This window comes from Trachemys scripta, chromosome 3 (assembly GCF_013100865.1).
Source record: "Trachemys scripta elegans isolate TJP31775 chromosome 3, CAS_Tse_1.0, whole genome shotgun sequence".
NCBI lineage: Eukaryota > Metazoa > Chordata > Testudines > Emydidae > Trachemys > Trachemys scripta.
In genome coordinates, this window is record NC_048300.1 from 86,686,538 (window position 1) to 86,711,182 (window position 24,645).

The 24,645-nt window shown below is 43.2% G+C and overlaps 1 protein-coding gene across 8 annotated transcripts in view; it reads right to left on the reverse strand.

The window, feature by feature from the left end:
• MAP3K4 (mitogen-activated protein kinase kinase kinase 4) overlaps positions 1-24,242 on the reverse strand; it is a 145,440-nt gene extending 121,198 nt beyond the window's left edge. For 4 of the 8 annotated variants that reach the window (XM_034765275.1, XM_034765273.1, XM_034765274.1 and 1 more), the window contains exon 1: positions 18,970-19,214. In XM_034765275.1, the coding sequence (XP_034621166.1) occupies positions 18,970-19,007 (38 nt within the window). In that variant the 5' untranslated portion in view covers positions 19,008-19,214. Of the gene's footprint in view, positions 1-18,969; positions 19,217-23,852 lie in introns of those variants that run through there. The other 4 variants (XR_004645080.1, XR_004645079.1, XM_034765278.1 and 1 more) reach the window with 2 other exon arrangements.
• Positions 24,243-24,645: the final 403 nt, after the last annotated feature.

The following is a 24,645-nucleotide window of genomic DNA, read 5'->3' on the forward strand; positions in this document are numbered from 1 at the left end:
CTTTCCTCAATAGGATTTGAAACTTCCAAATTTTTAAGGATGCCTTTTTGTCTCCAACCACCTCTTTTACTCTATTGTTTATACATAGTGACATTTTTTTAGTCCTCTCACTATATTTTTTATTTGGGGGCATACATTTAACTTGAGCCTCTATAATGGTGTTTTTTAAGTTTCCATGCAGACTGCAGACATTTCACTCCTGTGAATGTTCCTTTTATTTTTCATTTAACTAGCTCTCTCATTTTTGTGTAGTTCCCCCTTTTGAAGTTAAAGCTACTATGGTGGGCTTCTTTGGTATTTTCTCCCCCACAAGAATGTTCTATTCAATCTGTGAATTGCCAAGGAAGATGTACTCTACTGAGACAATGTAGATCATAAAGTCCAGGACAAAGCATATGCAGCTGAGGGACAAAACCTTTTCATTTGAGAGTATCTGGCTGTAGAACAAACTTCCAGAGGGGATCAGGTGAAATTTGAGTTTTGTCCATCTTTAGAAAAGGCTGCAGAACTTTCGTTTTTAACAAACTATTTCCACACTAAATGTATGACACTAAACACCCCTTCTACTTGTCCCTTCCCCCCTCCTTAAAACAAGAAACAACCTTACAACTTTTTATATCTTAAGAGAAAATCCAGAGATTCCATGAAGTTCATTACGTACTTTGCTATGGCTAATCAATTTTACATGGAAGGTGATCATAATATTACATTGATAGTGAGCAGCATAAAACCTTCCGACAGACAGTAAAGGTGCATAACAGTGCAAACAAGTGCATAGCTAGCAAACCCTGCTCTAACTTCTCTGCTAAAATGTTTAACCTAAACCACTGAAGGATGATTTGACCTAAATAGGCAACATGGTGCCATTAGCCTGATAAATGATTCCAGTTGAACCAACAGTTATCATATAAATAAAGCCCAAAAGTCAAATAATGCTTTATACTATTTAAGTTGTGGTACATTTTGACCAACACCATTGCCAATTCTCACCTCCTACCTAGTCTTTGGGTTTCTCACCTTATCATTACACATTAAAGCTTAATGGCAATAAAATTCATTGGGAGAGGATATCTTTGTCCATCCCCCAGAATTTAAACTGGGAGAGGAGTAGATTACAGAAATGCTTTACCCTTCAGCACCTTTTCTTGGAGATTACTCATTTTTTTCTTCTGAGGACAGATGTCTGAGAGAAATGACTTATGCAACAGTAATCTTAAGGACTCTCAGCTGAGTCATGGTTAAAAACAAGAAAAGTGAACAGCACTCATCTCTTGAAAGCAGTGCCCTCCCTGACCACTCTGTCCAGACTGTCAACACTGCTTGCTGTCCAGCTACCAACTCCTCCACTCTTGCTCCCCCCCCCCTCGAAACTATTTTTCAAGCTTTGGGTCAGCTTCTGTGTCCATAGAATCTACTTTTGATCTGTAGCATTATTCTTTTCTTATCAGAGCTAGCTCACATCCACTGGTTGAATACACTCAGTCTCCATCTTGGCTGAACACAGAGATAGCTTAGATGTGGCCCTTTTTAAGCCCTTTCTTTGATTAATTTCTCTTCCCATAAAATAAATTCACAGAACTTGATATTATGTCACACGCTCCGAAAGACTTCAACTGTACTGCTGAGAAAATAGCCTTGAAATTTATCTTAAAAATGAAGTGAAAAGCCATTATGGCTGATCAGTTATTTAAAAAGCTTTATATGAGTTATCAATGGACTGTAAAAGTTACTGTTGAAATGTATCATAAGCATTGCCACCTGAATGCTTACTCCTAAATGTAATGTATTGCAACAGTGTTATCACACAATTTTTTATATTTCCCAGACAGTCCCCAACCCAAAGACATTGCAATCCAAATAATTACACTGCAGGATTAAGTAGTTACAATGTAGGGCTCTGGGTGGAACTCCAGCAGATCAGAACATTAAAAAGTTAATCAGGAGGCAACTAGAGATTTGGGGAAGAAGTTTTAAAAATATACGATGTCTGGTACTGAATACCATAGCTCCTACCACCCAATTCATCTACCCAAATATGCCCTACTAGTGGGTGTTCAATAAAAGTTAATGAGCAAGATCACTATCAAAATGCAAGCAACCAGTATAAGAAATAAAAAGCAGGGTCTGATACACCTCTACCCAGATATAATTTGATAATTCAAACCAATATAATACGAATTTGGATATAATGCGGTAAAGCAGCACTCCGGGGGGGGGGGGGAAAGGAGAGGGCGGCTGTCCTCGCCGGCGGATCAAAGCAAGTTTGATATAACTCAGTTTCACCTATAACGCGGTAAGATTTTTTGGCTCCCGAGAACAACGTTATATTGGGGTAGAGGTGTATGCAGAATGAGCTACATAAGCCACAAAACTCCTCTGTACATACCAACTTTTGCTGAAAGGAGAAAAGGAAACAAAGTTGTAAAGATAAGGCCAAGAAGTGAGTTAAGAAAAGAAATTCTCCTTCATCACATTTTCATCTTTTAAAATGTCTTATGGCAGAAATCCAAGCCATATTTACTTTTGTAATTTTGATTCCGTGAACATTTTTCCAACTCCCACTTCGAGAGAGAAATAGAAGAAATCCCACAGTTTTTGATAAATATTCTAAAGAGCACACAAAGTCGACTTCAATTCAAACTGAGGGTTTTTTAGGAAATATGCCATTATTTCTACAGTAAATGTGTGTGAATGAACTCCTAACACTCACCTGATGAAACAAATATAAAACAACTTTTACTTAAGTATTACCTCTTATAGAGATGATAGCATTTAGCCAGATGGTGATGACATGGAGGGGAAGGAATTAAAAATTTCCCCAAATAAATCATTTATATACAAGTTTTTCAGAATCTAAGCTTTCATTAAAACAAATCTTCACAGCACAAATGTTATAAAAGTATATTAAACCTAAATAAGTGCTAAGAGTATTAAAGTACCCAAAACTGATCCAAATAATCTATACTTTTTAAAAATAAAATAAAATAAAATAAAATAGGGAAACAGCAAAACTGAATATTCACACACTTAAGCCACAGGCACAAAGTAAACAATCAGAGGAAAAAAATATTTTTTTGGTTCCAATCTTAGATGTTATTTGTAAAAACAGTAGGTGAAAAAAATGTTCAGGCAGATGCAATAATTTACAAAGGAGACACCTGAAGACCATAAATGCATGATGTGAACAAAGGCTCTTCAGTAAAGAAAGTTATATAAAGACTAGAATTTTGCTTAGTAATTCGAGACAGTACTAAAATGCTAAACATCATCTTTGGGTCCTACTAATGCTTCGCCGACACTAGGCATTTGTCCTGGTTACAGCCCTTGAAGATCAACCCCCAATGTGGTTGCACTAGTGCAAATAGGCACAGGTGCTATAAGCCATGATTTGCACCAATACAGCTAATCCCTGCTTGATATCAAAGTAAAGTGCACTAGTGCAAGTCGTGATTTACAGTGGCTTTCCTAGTCTGCACTAGGGGCTTGTGGTAGTGCAGCTAGGCTAGGAGCCTGCCATCAAGGACTGTAAATCCCCAGCAGAGGTAAAGACCTTAAGAGACAGATGTGCCAAATAAGCACTTCTGCTGCATAATCCGGATAAAATTTTTGAGCGTCTAACATTTTCCTCAGAAACATAAAATACTTTTCTGTAAAAAACTGCAGGGGAAAATAGCTATTTTCACTTCTAAATGGGGGCTTAAAGCCAAATATTTTTCTCTTTAATGGAACTCCCTAGATACCGTACCTAGAAAGAGGGAAGATGTCTCTCACCCACTAAAGCCCTTTAACAAAAATAAAAAGCCTTCCCAAACAGAGAAATGCTGAGGCTATAGTATAGCTTCTTTCTCCAGGATATCTCAGAGTTCTCTAATTGTAGTCAGATCCTTTCCAGTTAAACTCTTCAAAGTCCTACTAATTAATCAAAAACATCTTGGGAAACTGGGGAAGGACTACATTTAACTAAAAAATCATCCATGATCTGGCTAGCTATATCATTGCACTATTGATATTCCGACACTTTATCCCAACTTTTCATAACATCCTTGGAAGAAAACCCCAAGCACACTATTATAACTATTTATAATGGAAAAATGTATGGCCAGATTGTGATGAGGCAAAAATGATAAGTCTAAGTGAACTGTGTTCAAGTACATTCTGTCGGAAAGTAAAATCTGATCAATATCAAGAAAACAGAGGGACAAAAATAGAGAATGAATTAAGGAAAATGCAAATAAATTTTCAATAGAACATGCCTGTTTTTTGTGTCAAGCAGAATTCAGAACAGTTGCAGACTATTTAAATGATCTACAGAAAAGGACTTTTATTCTGGAAGTTGTACCAGTTAGAAATAAGTACAAATAAATACAATAAATAGAGCCCTTTAACATTTTTGGCAGCCCTTAATGTTCTCATCTCAGAAAAAATAATAATCAGAACTCCCGGTTCTTTGTAACTCGTAAAACAGGAAATAGAAAAATATTAACAAATTTTTTCACCTTAGGCCCCATCTACACTGGCAAGTTTGTGTGCAGTAAAGCAGCTTTGAGCGCTGTAACTCCCGAGGTGTCCACACCGCCAAGCCACTTAGTGCACAGAAATTGCGCAGATGCAGCACTCTAAAAAAAACCACCTGGACGAGAGTTGTAGAGCTTTCTGCACCAGGGATACAGCACTGCGGTGCCAATGTAGATACTGTGGTGATCAGAGCACTGCGATTGGCCTCCGGGAGGTGTCCCACAATGCCTGTTCTCACCTCTCTGGCCATTGGTTTGAACGCTACTGCCCTGCCCTCGGGTGACCAACCATTAGCCCCAACCCACACATTCCTTTGCAAATTTGAAAGTCCCTTTCCTGTTAGTTTGGTGATGTGTGTAGCGGTCTCAGCGTATCTTTCCAGGTGGCCACGCCTGCTCCACGCACCACGCAATCCCCGCTTGGAGCAATGCTGAGCTGCTGGACCTCATCAACATTTGGGGAGAGGAGGCAGTGCAGTCACAGCTGCACTCCAGTCGTTGGAATTATGATACCTACGGACAGATTTCTAGATGCATGATAGAAAAGGGCCATAACCAGGACACATTGCAATGCAGGGTCAAAGTGAAGGAGCTGTGGAACCACAAGGCTCGGGAGGCAAACCGCCGTTCCAGTGCTGTGCCCACGAGCTGCTGTTTCTACAAAGAACTGGACGCAATACTCGGTGGTGACCCCACCTCCACTGCGAAGTCCCCTGTGGACACTTTGTTGGCTTCATTGCCAATCAAGAGTGGACTGATCCAGGAGGAGGAATCTTGGATGAAGAGAGGGTGGGGGAACCAGAGGCAGATGACGACTCGGAGGCCAGAGATGCATGCAGTCAGGAGCTCTTTTCTACCCCAGAGCAGCCTAGCCAGTCACAGCAGTCAGATATTGGCAAAGCACAAACAGAAGAGGAGGCACCTTGTAAGTGGATCTGATTTTGGGAATTGCTGAAGCGAGTTGTTGAGGGCAGGAGGGTTGCAGAAGGCAGGCTTGACTCCCACCTCATGCCTAGTTTGAGCGGCAGAACAGGCTGTTGATTGACTCCCTCACTTCACGTGAATCTCCCCCAGAGAACTCCAGGAAACTCTCGAGAAGATAAAGACAATCCGCACACGCATGTTCCTCAGCAGAGCTGCTTTGTTTCTTGCCCCATTAACGGTAACTTTCCCACTCCATTGTGCCATCACGGTGGGGGGGGGGGGGAGAGAGACCATAGCGGCACACAGACGAGCCGCATAGGGGCCAGGGTGGAAGCCGCAGGCTTGGAGAAGACCCTCCCTTGATTCCCTGCTCACCCTCAGCAGGGAGATATCTTCCATAATGATCACCTCCTGTGGAAAGTGTGGGGACAGGAATGATTATCAGCCCCCCCTACAGTGCTGGCTCTCCCTAAGTGCCCAAGAGCCATGTGCCCAGGGTACAGCAGGGTCCGGGAACAGTGATTTACCCGGCCCCTGCGGCTACTCCCATTTTGGGGGTCTTGTGGCTTATGTGTACTTGTCTGGGGTCAGCCAGTTAGTGTCAGGTGTGAGAGTACTGGCTGTGTTTTAAAGCACTGAAACAGTGATGTCTGTGTTGCAAACAATACTGCTTCTGTAAAACATTGTATTTAAATTTCACAGAGATGACCTTGGGAGGCCAGCCTCCCTTATCGGCAGCAGGATGGTTGCAAAGAATTAGAAAGCGTCCAAGAAGAACTAAGGAGGACTTTATGCGTGAGGATATGATGCACTCTGCTATCGAGAAAAAGGAATTGAAGGACAGCTAGGAAAGGAAACGAAAGGAGAATGTGGTACACCAGAAAGAAGCCACAGAGTGACTCTTAACAGTTATGGAGCACCAAGCGGACATGCTCTAGGCGATACTAGTTCTTCAAACTGAGCAGCTCCGCACCTGCCCTCCCCTGCAGCCGCTGTCGCAAAACTCTTTCCCATGCGACCCCCTCCCCACACCACCAACACACTCTTATCAACCTCCGGGCTCCACTCTCTACCCGCAGCATTCCACTCCTCCCTCCTCACAGTCCAGCAGTGTGGACTCCCAATACGCACTGCACTCAACACCCATCCATCTGCAATTTGGCCCTGCTGAAGTATAGCACCCGCTGCATCGTACTCCAAAAGGAGAAGGTTGGGTATGATCCCTGGACATACACAAATCTGTAGCTGTCCCGGGACCCCTCCTCCTCGAGACCTTCCATTCCCCCATCCCCCTCCCTGCTGATGAATTTTTTCGTTTCACTCTCTCCTTTGGTTGTCGTCTTTCAATAAAAGAATTGTGTTTGTTTGAAAGCAATCTTTATTCTATTAAGTGAAAGCAAAAAGAACTCTGCAAAGCAACATACAATTATGTTAAGGCCCCTTCTTGCATCATGTGCACCAATCACCTCCTAGCATTACAAGCACTGCAATCCCAAGCATAGCAACAAATATTACTGGCTTTCAGCTTCAAACTGCTGCCTCAAAGCATCCCTGATCCTTATGGCCCCGCGCTGTGCCCCTCTAATAGCCCTGGTCTCCGGCTGTTCAAACTCAGCCTCAAGGCACTAAGCCTCTGCGGTCCAGCCCTGAGTGAAGCCTTCACCATTCCCTTCACAAATATTATGGAGCGTACAGCACGCAACTATAAGCATAGGAATATTGTCATCGGCCATGTCCAGCTTCCCACACAGGCATTACCAGCAGGCTTTTAAACAGTCGAATGCACACTCCATAATCATTCTGCACTTGCTCAGCCTGTTGTTGAACCACTCCTTGCTGCTGTCAAGTTACCCCATGTACAGCTTCATGAGCCACGGCATTAAGGGGTAGGCGGGGTCTCCCAGGATCACAATGGGCATTTTGACTTCCCCTACGGTGATCTTCTGGTCCGGGAATAAAGTCCCTGCTTGCAGCTTCTTGAACAGGCCAGTGTTCTGAAAGATGCGTGTCATGCACCTTTCCAGACCAGTCTGCATTAATGTCTGTGAAACGCCCACAGTGATCCACAAGCGCCTGGAGAACCATTGAGAAATATTCCTTGCAATTAATGTACTCGGTGGCTAGGTGGTCTGGTGCCAGAATTGGAATGTGCGTGCCATCTATCGCCTCTCTGCAGTTAGGGAAGCCCATTTGTGCAAAGCCATCCACAATATCATGCACGTTGCCCAGAGTCATGGTCTTTCGGAGAAGGATGCAATTAATGGCCCTGTACACTTCCATCAACACAGTCCAATGGTCGACTTTCCCACTCCAAACTGGTTAGCGACTGATCGGTAGCAGTCTGGAGTAACCAGCATCCACAGTGCAATCGCCACGCACTTCTCCAATGGCAGGGCAGCTCTCATTCTCATGTCCCTGTGCTGCAGGGCTGATGCGAGCTCATCACGCAGTCCCATGAATGTGGCTTTCCTCATGCAAAAGTTCTGCAGCCACTGTTCGTCTTCCCAGATGTGCATCTCAATATGATCCCACCACTCAGTGCTTGTTTCCCGAGCCCAAAAGCAGCGTTCCAGTGTGGTCAGCACCTCCGTGAATGCCACAAGCATTCTCGTGTCATAGCTACTATGTGTGGCAAGATCAATGTTGCATTCCTCTTGCCTTTATAGTTTAAGGACTAACTCCACTGCCACTCGTGACGTGTTAGTCAGTGCGAACAGCATTCTTGTCAACAGCTTGGGATTCATTCCTGCAGCCAGAAAGAGGCAGGGCAGGGCGCGGCGCACAGTACACAAACCTTTGAAAGATGGCGCCAAATGCGGACGGAAGCACAGGGATTGCTGGGATGCACAGCAATGCATCATGGGGCATTGGGACAGGACCCAGGATGCCCTGCGACCCCTTCCACCTTCCCACAAGTCTTAGCGGAAAAAGAGAAAGAGGTGCTCTGTGCCAAGAGTGCACTGCTCCGAATAGCGCCGCAAGCGTGAACACTATTGTGCAGGCAGGCGTCAGTGTGAACACACAACAACAGTTTCCCTTTGGCACACTCTGAGCAGCACTGTAACTTTGCCAGTGTAAACGTGCCCTTAGATTACATTTTTTTCAATTCCAGCTTGAGCTTTGCCACATTTGTAGCATAATATGCATATAAAGGTGAGTACATTTAGAACTATGAGTTTTATTCCTTCACAAAAAGTCCATTTGAATAAAACTGTTACTGTTCAAAGGTAACCTGAAAAAGGAAAAAGAAACGGAGCTGTACCTTTTTTGAGGAGTGGGGGGCATTTCTTTTTGACGTATAAAGAAGGCCTGAAATTTTTGATAGATTTCGGCTGGTTGGTTTGTAAGCTGCAAATCCTCCTCCAACAAACTATGAGCGTATCAGCTGGTGAAACACCAATGGATCACCAGCTGGGACTGCAGCAGAAGGAGCAGAGCTGGTAGCTGTGCTCCACTCAGTCCTTCAACTACCACCTCTCCTGCTCCCCTCCATGCCCAGGATGACAGTTATTGAAGTTGACAGTGCATCAATTGTGCCATTGTGTTGCATTCTTTGGCTAGTAAATATGGTGAATTTTTCAAGCCCTGCTATATTCTAGCCCAAACTTACAAAATTCTACTTGCTCTTTCACATGAGCCCACTACTTTTTCTTTTTTGTTAAATGACATGCAGCCAAGATATTAGCTTTTTCATCATGACAGCAAGAGTGGCCAAGCAATTTTCATGTCTAGATTTGCAAACTGTTATGATGATTTTACAATGCCGCACTAATGTATTCTTGTGCAGAATCAGAAAGCATCCTATAACCAAACAAAAACTTGCAAAGGATCCACATCTCTCTTTAATTGATGTCCCCCCCAAAAGACAACTCTGCCTATATAATTCTATTCTATACACTATGGGTTTTTATACCACTGTAATCACCATATCTAAGCACCTTCCAGTAGTGCATTAAGCAACATGACTAACATCTGTCATGTGTCTGTTCTCATCTCTCGGGGGGTGGGGGGGGGAAGAAGTGCATGCAGTAGTGTGTTTCATTCTGAATTAAAAAAAAAAAAAAAAAAAAACTCTAAACACATATGTTGCTATGTTTACGTTACAGAAAGCAAGGTCAAAGAATTCTGTCTTGCTCTTTGAGTGGAAGGTGGTGAGGTTTATGATCGTCTTTGGTTCCTGAGAGTTCATTCCACAGTTTTAGGCTAGGCCCTGAGAAAGCTCTATCTCCTGCACAGGCAAGCTTATAGTAGAAAGTTCCATTGTGCCAGAGGAATGACTTTGCTGATCACAGTCTTCACCCAGAGTTTTAGTCTATCTTTTAGATACCCTAGGCCCAGGCCATTAAGTACAGTACCTTAGAGGGGAAATAAAGGACTGGCACCTTGAACATGATTAAATATTCTATAGAAAGCCAGTGTAGGGAGCGGAAGATGTGTTCACAGCAGCCAGCATTACTGAGGAGATATCCTGCAGCAGTCTGTATTATTTGGCGTTTCCTTAGCACTGAGAGCTTCATGCCTAGGTATACTGCATTGCTGTAGTCCAGTAGAGAGGTGGTGAAGGCATGAATAACTGAGGTGAGGTCACCGTTCACTAGGATAGGATGAGTCTCCTAGGTAATGAGAGATGGCAGAAGACATTTCTCATGGATAACGGTAAGGGAGAGCTTAGCATCAGAGAGGAACTCAAGAGCACTCCTACACTACAGAAAGAATTGACCAATTGCGGGTGTGCACTTTTAACCGAAGGAGGCTGCTCCAGGGCTGTAAACTCCTCAAAATGCTATCTTCTGCCCACCTGTCTTGGTCAGTTTCAACCAGCTGTCCATCAATGAGCTGATTTCATCAAAGCACTAGGCCATCTTGGTAATAGTGCTGTGGCCATATGCAGTAGAAATGCATTTCACCTGCATATTTCTAGCACTGGAATCCACATCTAATGACCAGTTCACCGAGTGGCTGCATGTAAACGTTGAATAGAACTGGAGACAGAATTGATCCTTGTGAGACTCCACAAGTGAGGGCTCTAGTAGCGAAGGTGTGGTTTTCCATCACTATTTGTTGGGTTCAGAAGTATGAGAATGGATGTCTGTCCCTTACCCCTTGACAGTAGGAGATCATCCATCAGTGCCACTAAAGCGGTTTCAGTTCCATGTTGGCCTGAATCCAGATTGATGCTTATAACCTAGACTCAGCACAATTAGATGAGCTTGAAGTTGGCCTTTGGCTAATGGGAACGGGAAGTTTGATACTGGGCAGTAGTTGGCTAGTCTAGATGTGTCCAGGGCACATTTCTTAATGTGTGGCACCTGTTGTTCATGTCTCTCTTTCAAAAGCCAGGAAAGGCCTGGGTCAGATTCACAGGTCATGAGTCGAAGCTCCTTTACTGTATCCAGAATTTCTGGCTAAATGAATGTACTGGACTCTGGGAAAGCAGACAGGCTACTGGTTGGTGGGAGCAGACAGGGCGGATCAAGGTAGTTTGGGAAGCACTCTCAAATGTGTATGATCTCTTCAGCTAAGTACAATGACCATTCCTATTCTGTACTCTGTGCAAGCTGTGGACATTCAGAAGCAATAATGCAGTTTACTACCCTGGACAGCTCTTGGGGCAGGATTTGACAGATTCAATGGAAACTGAAAGGAAGGTTCTATTGGCCTGTAATACAGCCGCAGCACTGACTTAGAAGAATTCATTTGGTTTCATCCTGTCTGTATTAATCTTCATTTTCCACCACTAATGTTTGAGGTTCCACCTCCTTCCCTTCATCTAGCGCAGGGTGTGAGAAAACCAAGGAGATCTGTGTTGATGGTTAAGAAGGGGCCATCTGGGGGCCAACTTGTCAACGGTTGAAATTAGTATACAATGATAATGATTCACCAGTTCCTTAATTCATCTTGTGGGTGGGGTGCTGCTGTCCTTTAGGAGGCTTTGAAATTTGGTGTAGGGAATAAGGGGGTTAGCAGAGGACTCGCATCATCATCTAGCCAGGTCTCTGTGATGCAGGCTATATTGGATGCATTGTTGCTAATGAAATTGTTTGTTGTTGGTTCGCAGCAAATCTTGCATTGCTCAGAAGAAATCAACAGAAATAAAAATGGATGCTATCTGCTTCTTGTCCATGCATAGGTAGTTGTCCCATGCAGTGTACAGATCAGGGGTCGGCAACTTTTTAGAAGTGGTATGCCGAGTTTTCATTTATTCACTCTAATTTAAAGTTTCGTGTGCCGGTAATACATTTTAACGTTTTTAGAAGGTCTCGTTCTATAAATCTATATTATATAACTAAACTATTGTATGTAAAGTAAACAAGGTTTTCAAAATGTTTAAGAAGCGTCATTTAAAAATAAATTAAAATGCTGATCTTACGCCACTAGCCTGCTCAGCTCGCTGCCAGCCTGGGGTTCTGTTCACCTAGGCCTGCAGCAGGCTGATCAGGGCTGCGGCCAGGACCCCAGACCTCGAGGGGGAGTGCTTCAGGGGTCAGGGCAGAGAGCTGGGGGAAGAGGGTTCAGGGCAGAAGGCTGGGGTGTGTGTGGGGGTGGGGTTGAGAGATCAGGGCAGAGAGCAGAGGGGGTGCAGAGCAGAAGGCTGGGTGTGTGTTGGGGTGGGGGGGTGCAGGGCAGAGGGGGGGGGGGGTGCAGGGCAGAAGGCTGGGGTGCTCGGCTCGTGGGGGTGCTCCCAGCCCCCTGCCCTGAGCGGCTCATGGCAAGGGTCTGGAAGGGATATGCCCTGTTCCACCCCCTTCCCCCAGGCTCCATCCCTACCTCTCTCTGCGTCCTCTACGGAGCTGTGTGCATGCTGCCGCTCCTCCTCCTCCCCCTCGCTAGGGCCATCAGCTGATTGGCCAGGGACAGAGAGGAGGAGGGGCCGGAAAGCACCACACTGGGGGAAGAAGCGGGGGGGGGGGAAGCTTGGCTGCCGCAGAACCAAGCTTCTGCCTCCTGCCCCCGCAGGGGAGAGCAGTTGGGGGGGGGGCCGGGGGGGGGCTGGGGGCCAGGACTGCGGCAGGGAGCTGCGTGCCACTCAAAATCGGCTCGCACGCCATGTTTTGCACGCATGCCATTGGTTGCCGACCCCTGGTATAGATGTTAGCTGTCCAGAATCTGAATTCTTATGCCTGTTTTGTTTCCTTGGACAATTCCTCTCGATTTGGACTGTGATAGGCTAAGGAGTGGATTGTGCCAGGAGATAATTGTCATCAAATGGGTACTCATTTTAGCCAATACCTTTAAAGTAATTCTTGAAGATTTAGACCTGGTCTACTTGTACCCTACATACTGCTGCATGTAGCTACACACTGCAGTAAAAGGCAGGGGGCATCCACACTAGCCACTGTGGTGCTAAACACGACAGTGAAAGGCTCTGGCGAGAGGAGGCAGGGAGGCAACAGGGAAAGGCTCCAGCAGTGGGGAGGGAGTTGGACACTACAGTGCTGTTTTTAGCACTGTAAACGTGGGAGACCCCGCTTGAGCTTATAGAGAGCCATGTAGGCTGCATGGTCCAAGGTTCAAGCATGTAGGACGCTCTACTCGCCTGAGCAGTGCCCCACTTCTACACTGCTGTTAATACTCATGCTAGCTGGGCATGAAGTGTCTGTACACTATATAAAAAGCAACAGATGGTCCTGTGGCACCTTTGAGACTAACAGAAGTATTGGGAGCATAAGCTTTCGTGGGTAAGAACCTCACTTCTTCAGATGCAAGTAATGGAAATCTCCGGAGGCAGGTATAAATCAGTGTGGAGATAACGAGGTTAGTTCAATCAGGGAGGGTGAGGTGCTCTGCTAGCAGTTGAGGTGTGAACACCAAGGGAGGAGAAACTGTTTCTGTAGTTGGATAGCCATTCACAGTCTTTGTTTAATCCTGATCTGATGGTGTCAAATTTGCAAATGAACTGGAGCTCAGCAGTTTCTCTTTGGAGTCTGGTCCTGAAGTTTTTTTGCTGTAAGATGGCTACCTTTACATCTGCTATTGTGTGGCCAGGGAGGTTGAAGTGTTCTCCTACAGGTTAGATTCAGACTAACACGGCTACCCCTCTGATACTTGTACACTATATGCCACCATAAGTGTAAATGTACCTTTAGAGGAAGAATGTAAAAGTTCAACTCAAAGAGCAGCAAAAATGAAATTGACAAAGCACTGGTCAGTTTCACACCTGCTACTAAGATCCCAGTGGGTACAGTAAAACTGACATAGATTAGGTCACTTTCATTTTGTTGTTGCCTGGGAAAGCTATGAGAAACACAGAAATCAAGCGCTGAAATAATTCTCCAGACAAGAGTCCCCATCCCACACCCTTCAAAAAAGAAAAGGCGGCGGCAAGGAAAGGGGTAAAGTAGCAGAGACTGTGTAATTCCCCTGCAACAGTCAGAGGGCTAGGATAATGGGAGATCCACCTACTTCTGCACAAGTCAGAAGAATCTACTATCACTATTAAAAAGATACAAAGCTTCTGTCTTCCAGCAGTCAGTAAGAGTGTAGGTAGTGTAAAAGTAGATTCACATTAACCCCTACTAATAAGCTTGAAATGTCAGGCCTCAAATAGGGAGTACAGACAGCACCCTGGTAAGAATCCCAGTACTCTTGCCTTTCCCAGCAGCTGGAACTGGAGAGAGTCTGGGCTTCTCATCAGGGCATTGCCCTGGCACTTCACTGAGCCAGTCACCCATATCTTCCACATTGGCCTCTGGATAAAAGATGTCAGGTAAAGCTTTCAATCCCCACGTAGAGAATATAATACGGATGCTAGTTTTTCTTTATTCTAAACTACATGATGGGTTTCCTCAATCTTTTCCTGAAAAGTATTTTAGTTCAGAGCTTATGTATCGAGCCAGGCAAGCAACAAATAATTTTAAAGCAATTAACATGTTTTATGGACAAATGGTGAAAGCCTGTTGCTCTGCAAGTCTATGTAGCAATGTAAGTGTTTGATGTGTGTAAAACAAGTTAAGTCACAGAACTGGAGAAAGAAGCTAAGATAGTTGTATCTTCTGATATAATACTGTGTGCTGCTAGAAGCCAATATATTAAAGAGGGTTTTTAAAAATAAAAATGCATTTTTAAAAAGAAGCAAGTTATGAATATTTAAAGTTAGTATAAAAATATTTCACAGGATATGTCTGTATGGAACTTTTTAAAATTTGCAGTTTTGTGAAGACTAATTAAAGAATATTTAAAAAATAAACGATACAGAAAATTTGAGGCATCAGTTATTGGTCATTGGGGGTAACATACAGAGTATAGGGGGATGTTAGTGTTTTGGGGTTGGGCAGCACACATAGTATATACAGACTGCAATTACGAGCAAACCCCTAATCTTTTCCTTCTATAGTCAGTGGATTTGTTTTTCACAACAGCATGGTTTGCATTCCACAAGAGCCAACATCACCATCTTACATAACAATAAAACCAACCTTGACACACAAAGTACTAATTAACAACCATGAAAACAACTGAAGCAGTCATGCTCTGCAAACTAATCCTTGTTGCTATGAATGCCAAAGACATCTCACCTGGAGTGGGGGGGGAGGAGGAGCTGTGTGTGTGTCTCATTGATCCCAGTCTCTCACATGTAAACAAGAGACTATGGTATATAAAAGTGGAGTATTTTTTTCGTCTCTTTACATACATGAAAAATAAGAGGTGATGTTCTTTCAGATTAATTTTCCACTTGAAAATATAATTGGGGATAGAAAATTAGTTTATATTCTTTTCACTATTGATGTACTATCAGTCCTTCAAATGTAGTTTATCAGCATGAGAAACGTACTGAATTCAATTCATGAAACAACACTGGACTTCCCAAAACACTAGATTCCCCAATAGACTAAGAACTCAATTCATCATTGCCCTATGGCCAATAAATTTGGCAGATCAGTCACTGGGAAGTTTCCCAGTCTCCACCTGGTACACAGCTGGCCCAACAGTTCTTGGATGCCTCATTGGCTGCCCTATTCCTTGCTTCTTCCCCCCAATCCCAAGTCCTGGCACCAGGGCTGTGACAGGAGAAAAGAGGGCTACGGACAACAAAGTGCAAGTTAGGGAATCTCTAAGACTGTTCTCCCCTTTGCCAGGGACCAAACTGGCACGCAAATCAAAAAAGTATAGGTGAAGTAAGGACACCTTTTCCTCTATCCTGGATTTTGTGCCAGGCAGTTTTTGGACACACCTGGTAATTGGGGCCTAACAGTTTAACACCTGCAGCCAAAGCTTCTGAACTATCAAAAAGTGTTAAGCAATTGAACACTTTGAACAAGTATTCTCATTCATATAAGTATGCACATCTTTTACTTTTAAAACTTTAATGCAATCATATTTCATTTGTCTTTTTAAAAAAAATAAAAAAAATAAAAATCAAACAAGCCACCACATATGAACTCCTGCCCAAACCCTACTAGCAGCATGATTTCACTGGATGCTCTTAAGTGCGCCAGTCTGCCCAGCATTCAATTTTTCTCTTGCTCAAAAACTCTTTATTCTGAAGGGGAGGGGGAGAGTGGTATTTTTGAGGAATAAGGAGAAGAGTTGGGAGTAACTGTTTTTGGAAAAGGATTCTCAATCAAATATTTTGGAGTATCTTGTAGTAATAACTGATCTTACGTAATTCAAACAAAATATGACTTTGCACTGTGTGCTTATCTTAATCCAATAAATATATTGCTAAAATTATGCTCTGACGAGCTATGGAATCCTTGATTTATTTTGGTAATTTGCTAGACCAAAACAATGTTTCACAATGACAAAACGGGTCAACTTTTATTTATAAATGCAAGTGTATTGTTTATGAAAAATGCATAGAGCCTGACTTCATTATTTATTCCAAAAGAGAGTACAGTACAAGCAACAACAGTGAAATGTGCCTCAACACAAACCTGAAGAACCAGGAATAATGGTAAGAGAGCATCTTCATACTCTGAGGGTACGTCCAGATCTACCCGCCAAATTGGCGGGTAGTAATCGATCTATCGGGGATTGATATATCGCATCATCTAGACACGATATATCGATTCCCGAACGCGCTCCCGTCGACTTTGGAACTCCACCAGGGCGAACGGCGGTAGCAGAGTCGACGGGGAAGCCGCAGCCATCGATCCCGCACCGTGAGGACCCGAGGTAAGTTGAAGTAAGATACGTCGACTTCAGGTACGCTATTCCCATAGCTGAAGTTGCATATCTTACATCGACCCCTTTCCCTCCCCCCAGTGTAGACCAGCCCTTAGAACTAGACTAGAAGTTCTCAATTTGTGTCATATGTCAAGTGACCTTCAAATATTCTAGAGAAAACCCTACATTTTAAACACAAAATTTGGCAATTAAGTGAGGGGAGCACTGATTCAAAATATCTTGTTTTCAAAACCAAATGCTCCAATCAGATCCATATGGGCAGACTCTTGAGTCTGTGCAGTGTCTCACCAACTTCAACAGGGTTCTTCCACGTATATCTGACTGTGAGACTGAAGTCTAAATGTACCAGCAATGTTTAAATCCACTGTAATTCTGCTACAAAAACTTTAGCATACTCTGTTCATTTTTAAAAAATAAGCACAAAGTTCCTATAGAACCATGGAAATCATTTTACTCTAAAGGTAAGTCAGTATCTACAGTTCATATGGAGTTGAATTACAGTGGAGAACAGGCAATTGCACTATACAATCTAAGAATACCCAATTGTTTTGAGACACCTCCTACCCACTCTGAAAAAAATAATTTAAGTATTTAATTTTCATTTGTTGAAAATAGTTGCCACCATACTATCTACGCCCACATCTAACTCACAAACTGGATTTTAACAAGCAGGATCCACCAGAGGTCAGAAGTGGCCCTAAGCAGGAAATGTATGGGCATGCTCTGTTCATGTGGAAAAGTAATCTACTGTACATGAAGACACTAAATTTGACTGTGTCTTAGTTTGTGGTCTTGATAATACCGGTTTTGTTTTTAAGTCTTTTTCTGCTTAATCTAAACTGCTACTATTAAAAGACCTCTGAAAAGAAACTGGGGAACTTCTAAATTCATTTGTCCTATTTGCATTTACAGAGCATAATAGTCCTATTAACATATTAACAATAGCAGGCCTTTATGCCAACTTTTTTTTATTATTTTACTTTAAAGATATTAAAGCAAATCCAACTAGTTGCCATCCAACTTCATAGCCTTAGTCCAAAATATATATCAGGGTAAATAACCATGTCCCTCTTAACACATTACAGTAATAAAAGTGTCACTGCAACATCCAAGAAGGATCTCATGAATGTGACTGCACCTAGTTCTTCTTTACTGTGCACCTGAGATGGAGCGTGCCTGACTCTTCCCCTTATGTTACTAATTGTACACACTTGAAGTGTTTTAAAAGAACGTTTCCTGCGTGCCTCCTGGTGAGAAGTAATGTATCAACAGGATGTTATTTTAAAGAGAGAAATAATTGCTAGGGAATTAATAACTTGAAGTTATGCAACAGTTCTGCAGCCAGTTGGAATTGTTAAACCATTACGTTATTTGCATCCTCATCTCTCAGTGGGGCTGAGATGGAGACGTGCAAGAAGCCAGTTTGAGTTCAGCATGTTCAGGAAGCAGAAGTAGTAGCAAGAAGCTTGAGACTGTAGATAATGTTTCTAAATGTTTTCTATCACAGTTATCTATTACAACATTGCCAAAAGCAATAATTTAAGGAAGAGGTGCTTGCTCTGAGACACTGCTGTTTTCTCTAAGAGCAGGAGAGATCTAACTACCTATTTCTATCCAAAACTGCTACAAAACCCCCAAATCTTCTTGCATGTCTTTATTTCGGTCGGCACGGATAAGTCACCCTGTGCCTCCTTCACTGAAAAACAGAAGTGATTTGAATGGGTTTTCCTCTCCTTTCTGATCTCAGGGAATGTGCCACCTCCATGAAATATTGCCAGTTTGTAAAGCTCTTTGGGGAATATGGGAACGGGGACGCCTGTTTCTTTAGTGAATGCCTCAGAAGCATCATCCTCTCCTGCTGCTCCGGTGCGTGTTTAACGCTCACAGATCTACCCCCAAAGTGCTGCATTTCCCCACAGCCGCCGCGAGACATTTGTCGTCTAAAGAGTATCTCCTCCAGGGCCGTCTGCAGAACGGCTGAAGCAGCAGCAGCTGCGGCTTTTCCACCCAAGGGGAGACAATCCCCAGTGCAGCCGCGCGGGCTGGGTGCGTGCCGCGGGCGCTGCAGTTTGCACGTGAGGGCGCTGCGGGATGCGGGGGGCTGAGGGCGCCGCTAGCTAGGAAGCGCCCAGACGCGGGCGGAGAAGGAAGGGGGGCGAAGCCCCCAAATCCACGCCCCAGCGGTCCGCGGCAAGCGGCTCCCAGCTCCCGCAGGGGAGACGCGGCTGCCCCGCCTGTGCTGACCACGAAGCCGCCTGCAGCACGGAGCAGTGGGTCGGGGGGCAGGTGGCGCCTGAGCAGGGAGACCCGGTGCGGCCAAGAGGACCTGGCTCACTATGTGGCAGCGGGCGGGCCGGGCCCCTGTTTGTGCGCGGCTCGTTATTTGGCAGCACCGGTCACTGACCTCCCCGGGCTCAGCCCCGGCGGCGGCTCCTCCTCCATGGCGGCGGCGGCAGCAGCTGCTCAGCGACGTGTCTCATGCATGCACCGAGGTCGGCATGGCAGCAGCAGGCCCCTGTCTGCAGCCCGGCGCGGAGCAGCGTTGCGGGAGGGCTGGGAGGTGTCTCTACCCGGCTGCGGGGATCCGGCCGCGAAGAGCCGCCCGCGCGGCCGCCATCTTGCAAACAATCTCAGGGGGCAGAAGCCGGGAGCAGCGCTACGGCGCGCGGCGAGGAACAAGAGAAACCACAGGCGCTCGCGCCTCCCCTGGCGAGAGAAGCGGCCGCGGAAAGGGGCGGGGCGGCGTTGGACCGGTCACTAGCCTCTCCCGCAGGGCCTCCTGCATCCCTAGGGCTGGGGGCACCCAGCGGGGTGAATGATGATGTCATTGATAAATACGTTGTTGTTGGTTTTTACTGACCCACATTTGACTCCTAACCTCTCCCCTCGGGTCCCAGCTCTGGCAAGGGGGCGAGGCGCGCAGGCTGCAGCTCTGGGGGACACGCTCAGCTCTGCTAGTTGCAAAAAGACGTTTCTAGGTCCCCCCCTTACAGAGAAAAGCCCGAAACCTGAGATTGAAAAGCTAGAAATCAAATAAAACGAACCCGGCCTTTGTTACTTTGGCTGAAAAAATTATGAGATTTTACAGTTTTAAGATTTTTGGGGGGGGAAGGGTCTGACTTATTTTTAACACCAGTAGGGATGGGGATACTGAATTAATACCAAGGACGTAGTGCCAGCATACTTTCATCTCAGACAGACAATGGATGCTAGCAACATTAATTAAGCTCTTTCCCTATGCCTTGGGAGACAGGAATAGGAATCACTCAAGGAGTTGTCCAAGAACAAACACATGAAGTGACCCTGAAAACTGACTGTTCTAGTGGCCTTGGTGGAGACAGTGGCATTGCTTTTTTAAACAGCTTTTGGCTGTCAGAGAAATTTACAGTAGGCTGGCTAAGCACATATGCACCTCAAGGACCACCTCCCACCAGGTTTGGCAGATGTTATCAGCCCCTCCCCACTTCTGTAGAAATCCCTGGTCCGTAGAGGGTAGTCCAATGGATAGGATGGCAGAGGAGAAGAGGGAGGTGTATACTTTGACAAGTATAGAGCAAATCACCTAATTCTCTCTCCTCAGTTGAGGGATTTTCTTGTGCACCGCCCATCAACAAAACTATCCTCTGCAGGCTCAACCCCTGCAATGGCTGTTGTGGATTTTCATTTTGGAAAGCTGGTCACTTTAAAGCCCACTGGAGAATTATCCACCCCTTTTGAACAAAAACCTGAAGTAGAACATATGATCCATTTGCAGCTATAGATGGAAGGAAAAATGCAATTTCCTGAACTGAAATTTAGCTAGAATACCTAGGTTAACACCTTTCACATTTAGAAAACCATGAGATGGTTCATCACTCTGGGTGGTCAAGCCTTAATTTTTACATTTAATTATAATGAAAGTAGAGCAGCGCCCCCTAGCACTGATTTAGAAAGAGTGCTACATATTGTATCACCATCTCCACTTCCGATACCAAGGAATAATATCCGTATGGTATATGTTATATTTCTTTGTAGGATGAAATACAAAAAATAAGGGATTAGAATCAGAGCCACTGTCTGTTTTATGCCAAGATCCTCCATGAAAGTAACCGTAGACCAGATGTGTAAATCTATTTACGATCCTATGAATATTGCACCAGACTCTACAGATTCTTAAAAAGAACAGGAGTACTTGTGGCACCTTAGAGGCTAACAAATTTATTAGAGCATAAGCTTTTGTGGGCTACAGCCCACTTGTTCAGATGCATATAGAATGGAACATATTGAGGACACACACACCATGAACAGGTGGGAGTTGTCTTACCAACTCTGAGAGGCCAATTAAATAAGAGGAAAAAAAACTTTTGGAGTGATAATCAAGATAGCCCAGTACAGACAGTTTGATAAGAAGTGAGAATACTTACAGAGGAGATAGATTCAATGTTTGTAATGGCTCAGCCATTCCCAGTCCTTATTCAATCCTAAATTGATTGTATCTAGTTTGCATATCAATTCCAGCTCAGCAGTCTCTCGATGGAGTCTGTTTTTGAACTTTTTCTGTTGTAAAATAGCCACCCACAGGTCTGTCATTGAATGACCAGACAGTTTAAAGTGTTCTCCCACTGGTTTTTGAGTATTATGATTCCTGATGTCAGATTTGTGTCCATTAATTCTTTTGCATAGAGACTGTCCAGTTTGTAAAATTATGACATGTTCCTGTGAGTCAGAGAAATATCTCAGCACATTTAAAATACTTGACCTGTTAAATCACAATTAAACATTATACTGTTTAACTAAGAATTTTTCTGTTGTATTAAAATTGATTTGGAACATTAATAATCCAGAAGATATTGTTAATATAAATGTATCAGCTTTGTTAAATAGCCAATGCCAAATGTCTGGAGGCAGATCAATGGATTTATGCAGACTGGCATTTATCATTATGATAGTTCACCATCAAGAGAGAATATTTCTGTGCACATTGTATCATTTTACTTCAGAAAGTACAGTTAACAAAAGCAGTACTGAAGTGAATGAGTGAAAGATTCTCTGGCTCAAATATGTAAATCTGGAAACAAAACAGTTTCAAAAGCCAGGTGTCTGTCATGTAACAACTCAAATTTATGTCATTAACAAAACCCAAAGCACTGAAAAGCAAAGAAATTGACATAAATCTGACCCTCTTTACTCAGTAAATGAGTACCTTATTTTTTTCCCAGTATCTAGAAATGCATATACTCCAAATGGAAGTATGGGTCTCTCCCACATTACAGCTTGTGAAGCAAGCACTATTTTTTTCAAAATGTACATTTGATTGCTGCAGATAGCAAGGACTAGATGTGACAAAAATTGTAGCTATATATAAACTGTTGGAATTTTTGTGAAGTGTATTGTGGTATCATTGTCTGATACCATCTCCTTGGGTATTTTTCGGTCAGGCAAAGATGTGGTTATGCTTAGCAGTCACTGTGGAAGTTTGAGTTTCTCAGCAAGCACCATAATAGCCTACTAGAATCATGCTGATTTTATTATCTAGTGTAAAAATTTCTGATGCCTTTTGCCATGGAGATGATATCATGTTGTGATTATCCTCTGCAGGCCTCCCACAAGCATATACTACTGCATCAGCTAAGTGGTCAAGCAAAGTGGGATCTCACACTCAACTTGAGTGATTATATTTCTCTGTTTGTCTGAGAGGGACATAGGGGACAGACAAAGCCCCTGGCACAGAGGAGAAGGGAGAAATGGGGATGCACACAGAGTCCCTTACATGAGGAAGGAGGTGGGGGTTCCAGAGAGTTGCTTAAATACAGGGGGATGGGAGGGTGGCCTAAAGGGAACTTAGTGTGTGTGTGTGTGGGGGAGAAATGCAGGGAGCCCCTGGTGTGTGCAGTATTCTTGGTGGCCTCCACACGAAACAAGGTGTGACACCTTGTATTGGATATTCTCTTTTAGCTCAAATGGCAAGGGCATGGAGTTCCTTGAATTTTTTTCCCACATACAGGTGGCCATCAAGTATATCTACACTCTGCCAGGATATGTGGCATAGTTGGTGACCTAAAGATCAATGTAGCAATGAAATCTATACATAGGTTAGGCTTCACGTTTGATTTTTGTTTGCTTGCTTTTAAAAAACCAAGGGTTTACAGACCTGATAAGGAATAAGATTATATTAATGACTTTTTTCAATACAAATATTCTCTCCTTTTAATTCAAAATGTGCCCCCTGCTAGTTTGTGATTCCAGACACAACATTGTACTAATGTATGGAGGTCCTACAGGTAAAACTGACCAGTCTGGTTTCACTGTTGGTGCAGAAGGAAGTGCAAGAAGGAAACACAGCATAGAGAACAGTAAATGAGATTTTTAATCTCTCAATTTACTCAGTTAAGGTATTCTTTGCAGTATTGCCAACCTCAAGCATTCAAAAATCATGAGTTAGACCCCCCCCAAAATCATGATGGGCTTAAAAATCAGGATTTAAAAAAAAAAAAAAAACCACACACACTAAATTTAAGGTTTATTTACCTTCTTGTTTGAGCTTTTAGAGTGCACTTACTTCATGTTTTCAACTTCTCTGCAACCATGAGGGATAGAAGCTTATCTTAACAAATCTCTTCATTCCAGGAATTGGGGCTTTAAGAAATACACCAAAATTGTTTGAATTTGAGATGAAATTGCAAGAGTTGGCAACACTGTCTTAGTAACAAAAGTAAGGACATAAGGTAGAAATTCAAATAGCTATTCTACAATTGAGTGCTCTTTTAAATCCTTTGTATTAAGGGCATATAGGGTCAGTTCTCCCCATTCTATCACAAACAGATGTAGGCCTACATGTCTATGGTTTTCTAATATCTAATAAAATACTATGTTATCCAGAAGTGTTTGCTTTATCTACAAATACTAATAAAGAAACAGTTATTTTATTTATATATACACACACACATATATATATACACACATATATATATATATATATAAAATGTCCAGCAACTAGATGGCTACAAGTAATGTCAAAGAATACCTTTATTAGACTTCTTCGGTTGAACATGGTCATAGGTTCAAACATTTATTTCATTTTCTGTGTCAGTTATTCATAGGAAGGTAAGACTTATACCTCAACCAAATACACTTACCACAGACTAACGTCAGGCTTTATCTCATGAACATTTCATGTATGCATTGAAAAACATTTTTTTCAGGAAAATAAGAGTGACCATGGGTTTAGTTATCTTTGTCTCAATTATTAGAGTCACAATAAATAAGTTTTTAAAAACTGGAAACAAAGTAAATTAAACAAAATCCTACCTTCATTAGGCACTAGAAAGCACTGAAGTGCAAAATCTAGTTAAGAATGCTGAAGAATGGATTTGCATTCTGTGATCCAGTGGAGTAGGACAGGATATATGATACCTGTGTCTGAGAACTAGCAAGCCTCATCTGACAGTATTGATCTGTTATACAGATCTTTGTCTTGTCCCAGAGTCCAAACAGGGAACCAAGACAAATTTCCATGTGAAAACTTGTGAATTTTCCCATCTATGGAGATTTTTTCATAGTAGTTATAGTTCAATAATAGCATGACAGAGGATCTCTTTTTAAGAAATTAACCTTGATCCACAGCCTAGAATAATTATAATTTAATGTGTGAATCTCTGTGGGAAATTAAGGCATCATCTTGTATACACGTCTGCTCAATCAGCTGTTAGCCCTGTGATTCATTCACTGCAGCAGCCTGTCTAATAGCTGCTAGACCTTGCTCAGCTGCAGCATTCAACAGCTGTGCTATAATAGGAGCCAGTCAACTTGACATTTCTGTCTAAACACTGGCAGCTCACATTCTGCATGTCAGATCATGCTGGTCTTTGGTGCCATTAAGTCATCTCTATTATAGGAGCATTTGTTAGTAATAGTAACATGAGGTCAGAAACATTCTTAGGATGATTGCCCTGCCACTTCAACTGGATAAGGTATTCTTCTCTACTTCCTGTACTAAATAGTGATTGTACAGGGTTGCTGATGCCATTAACATGCTTGCATGACCCACGTAGGAGGCGCATGAATTTTGGTGGTGGGTGAAGTGACGTGATCTTAATGGGCA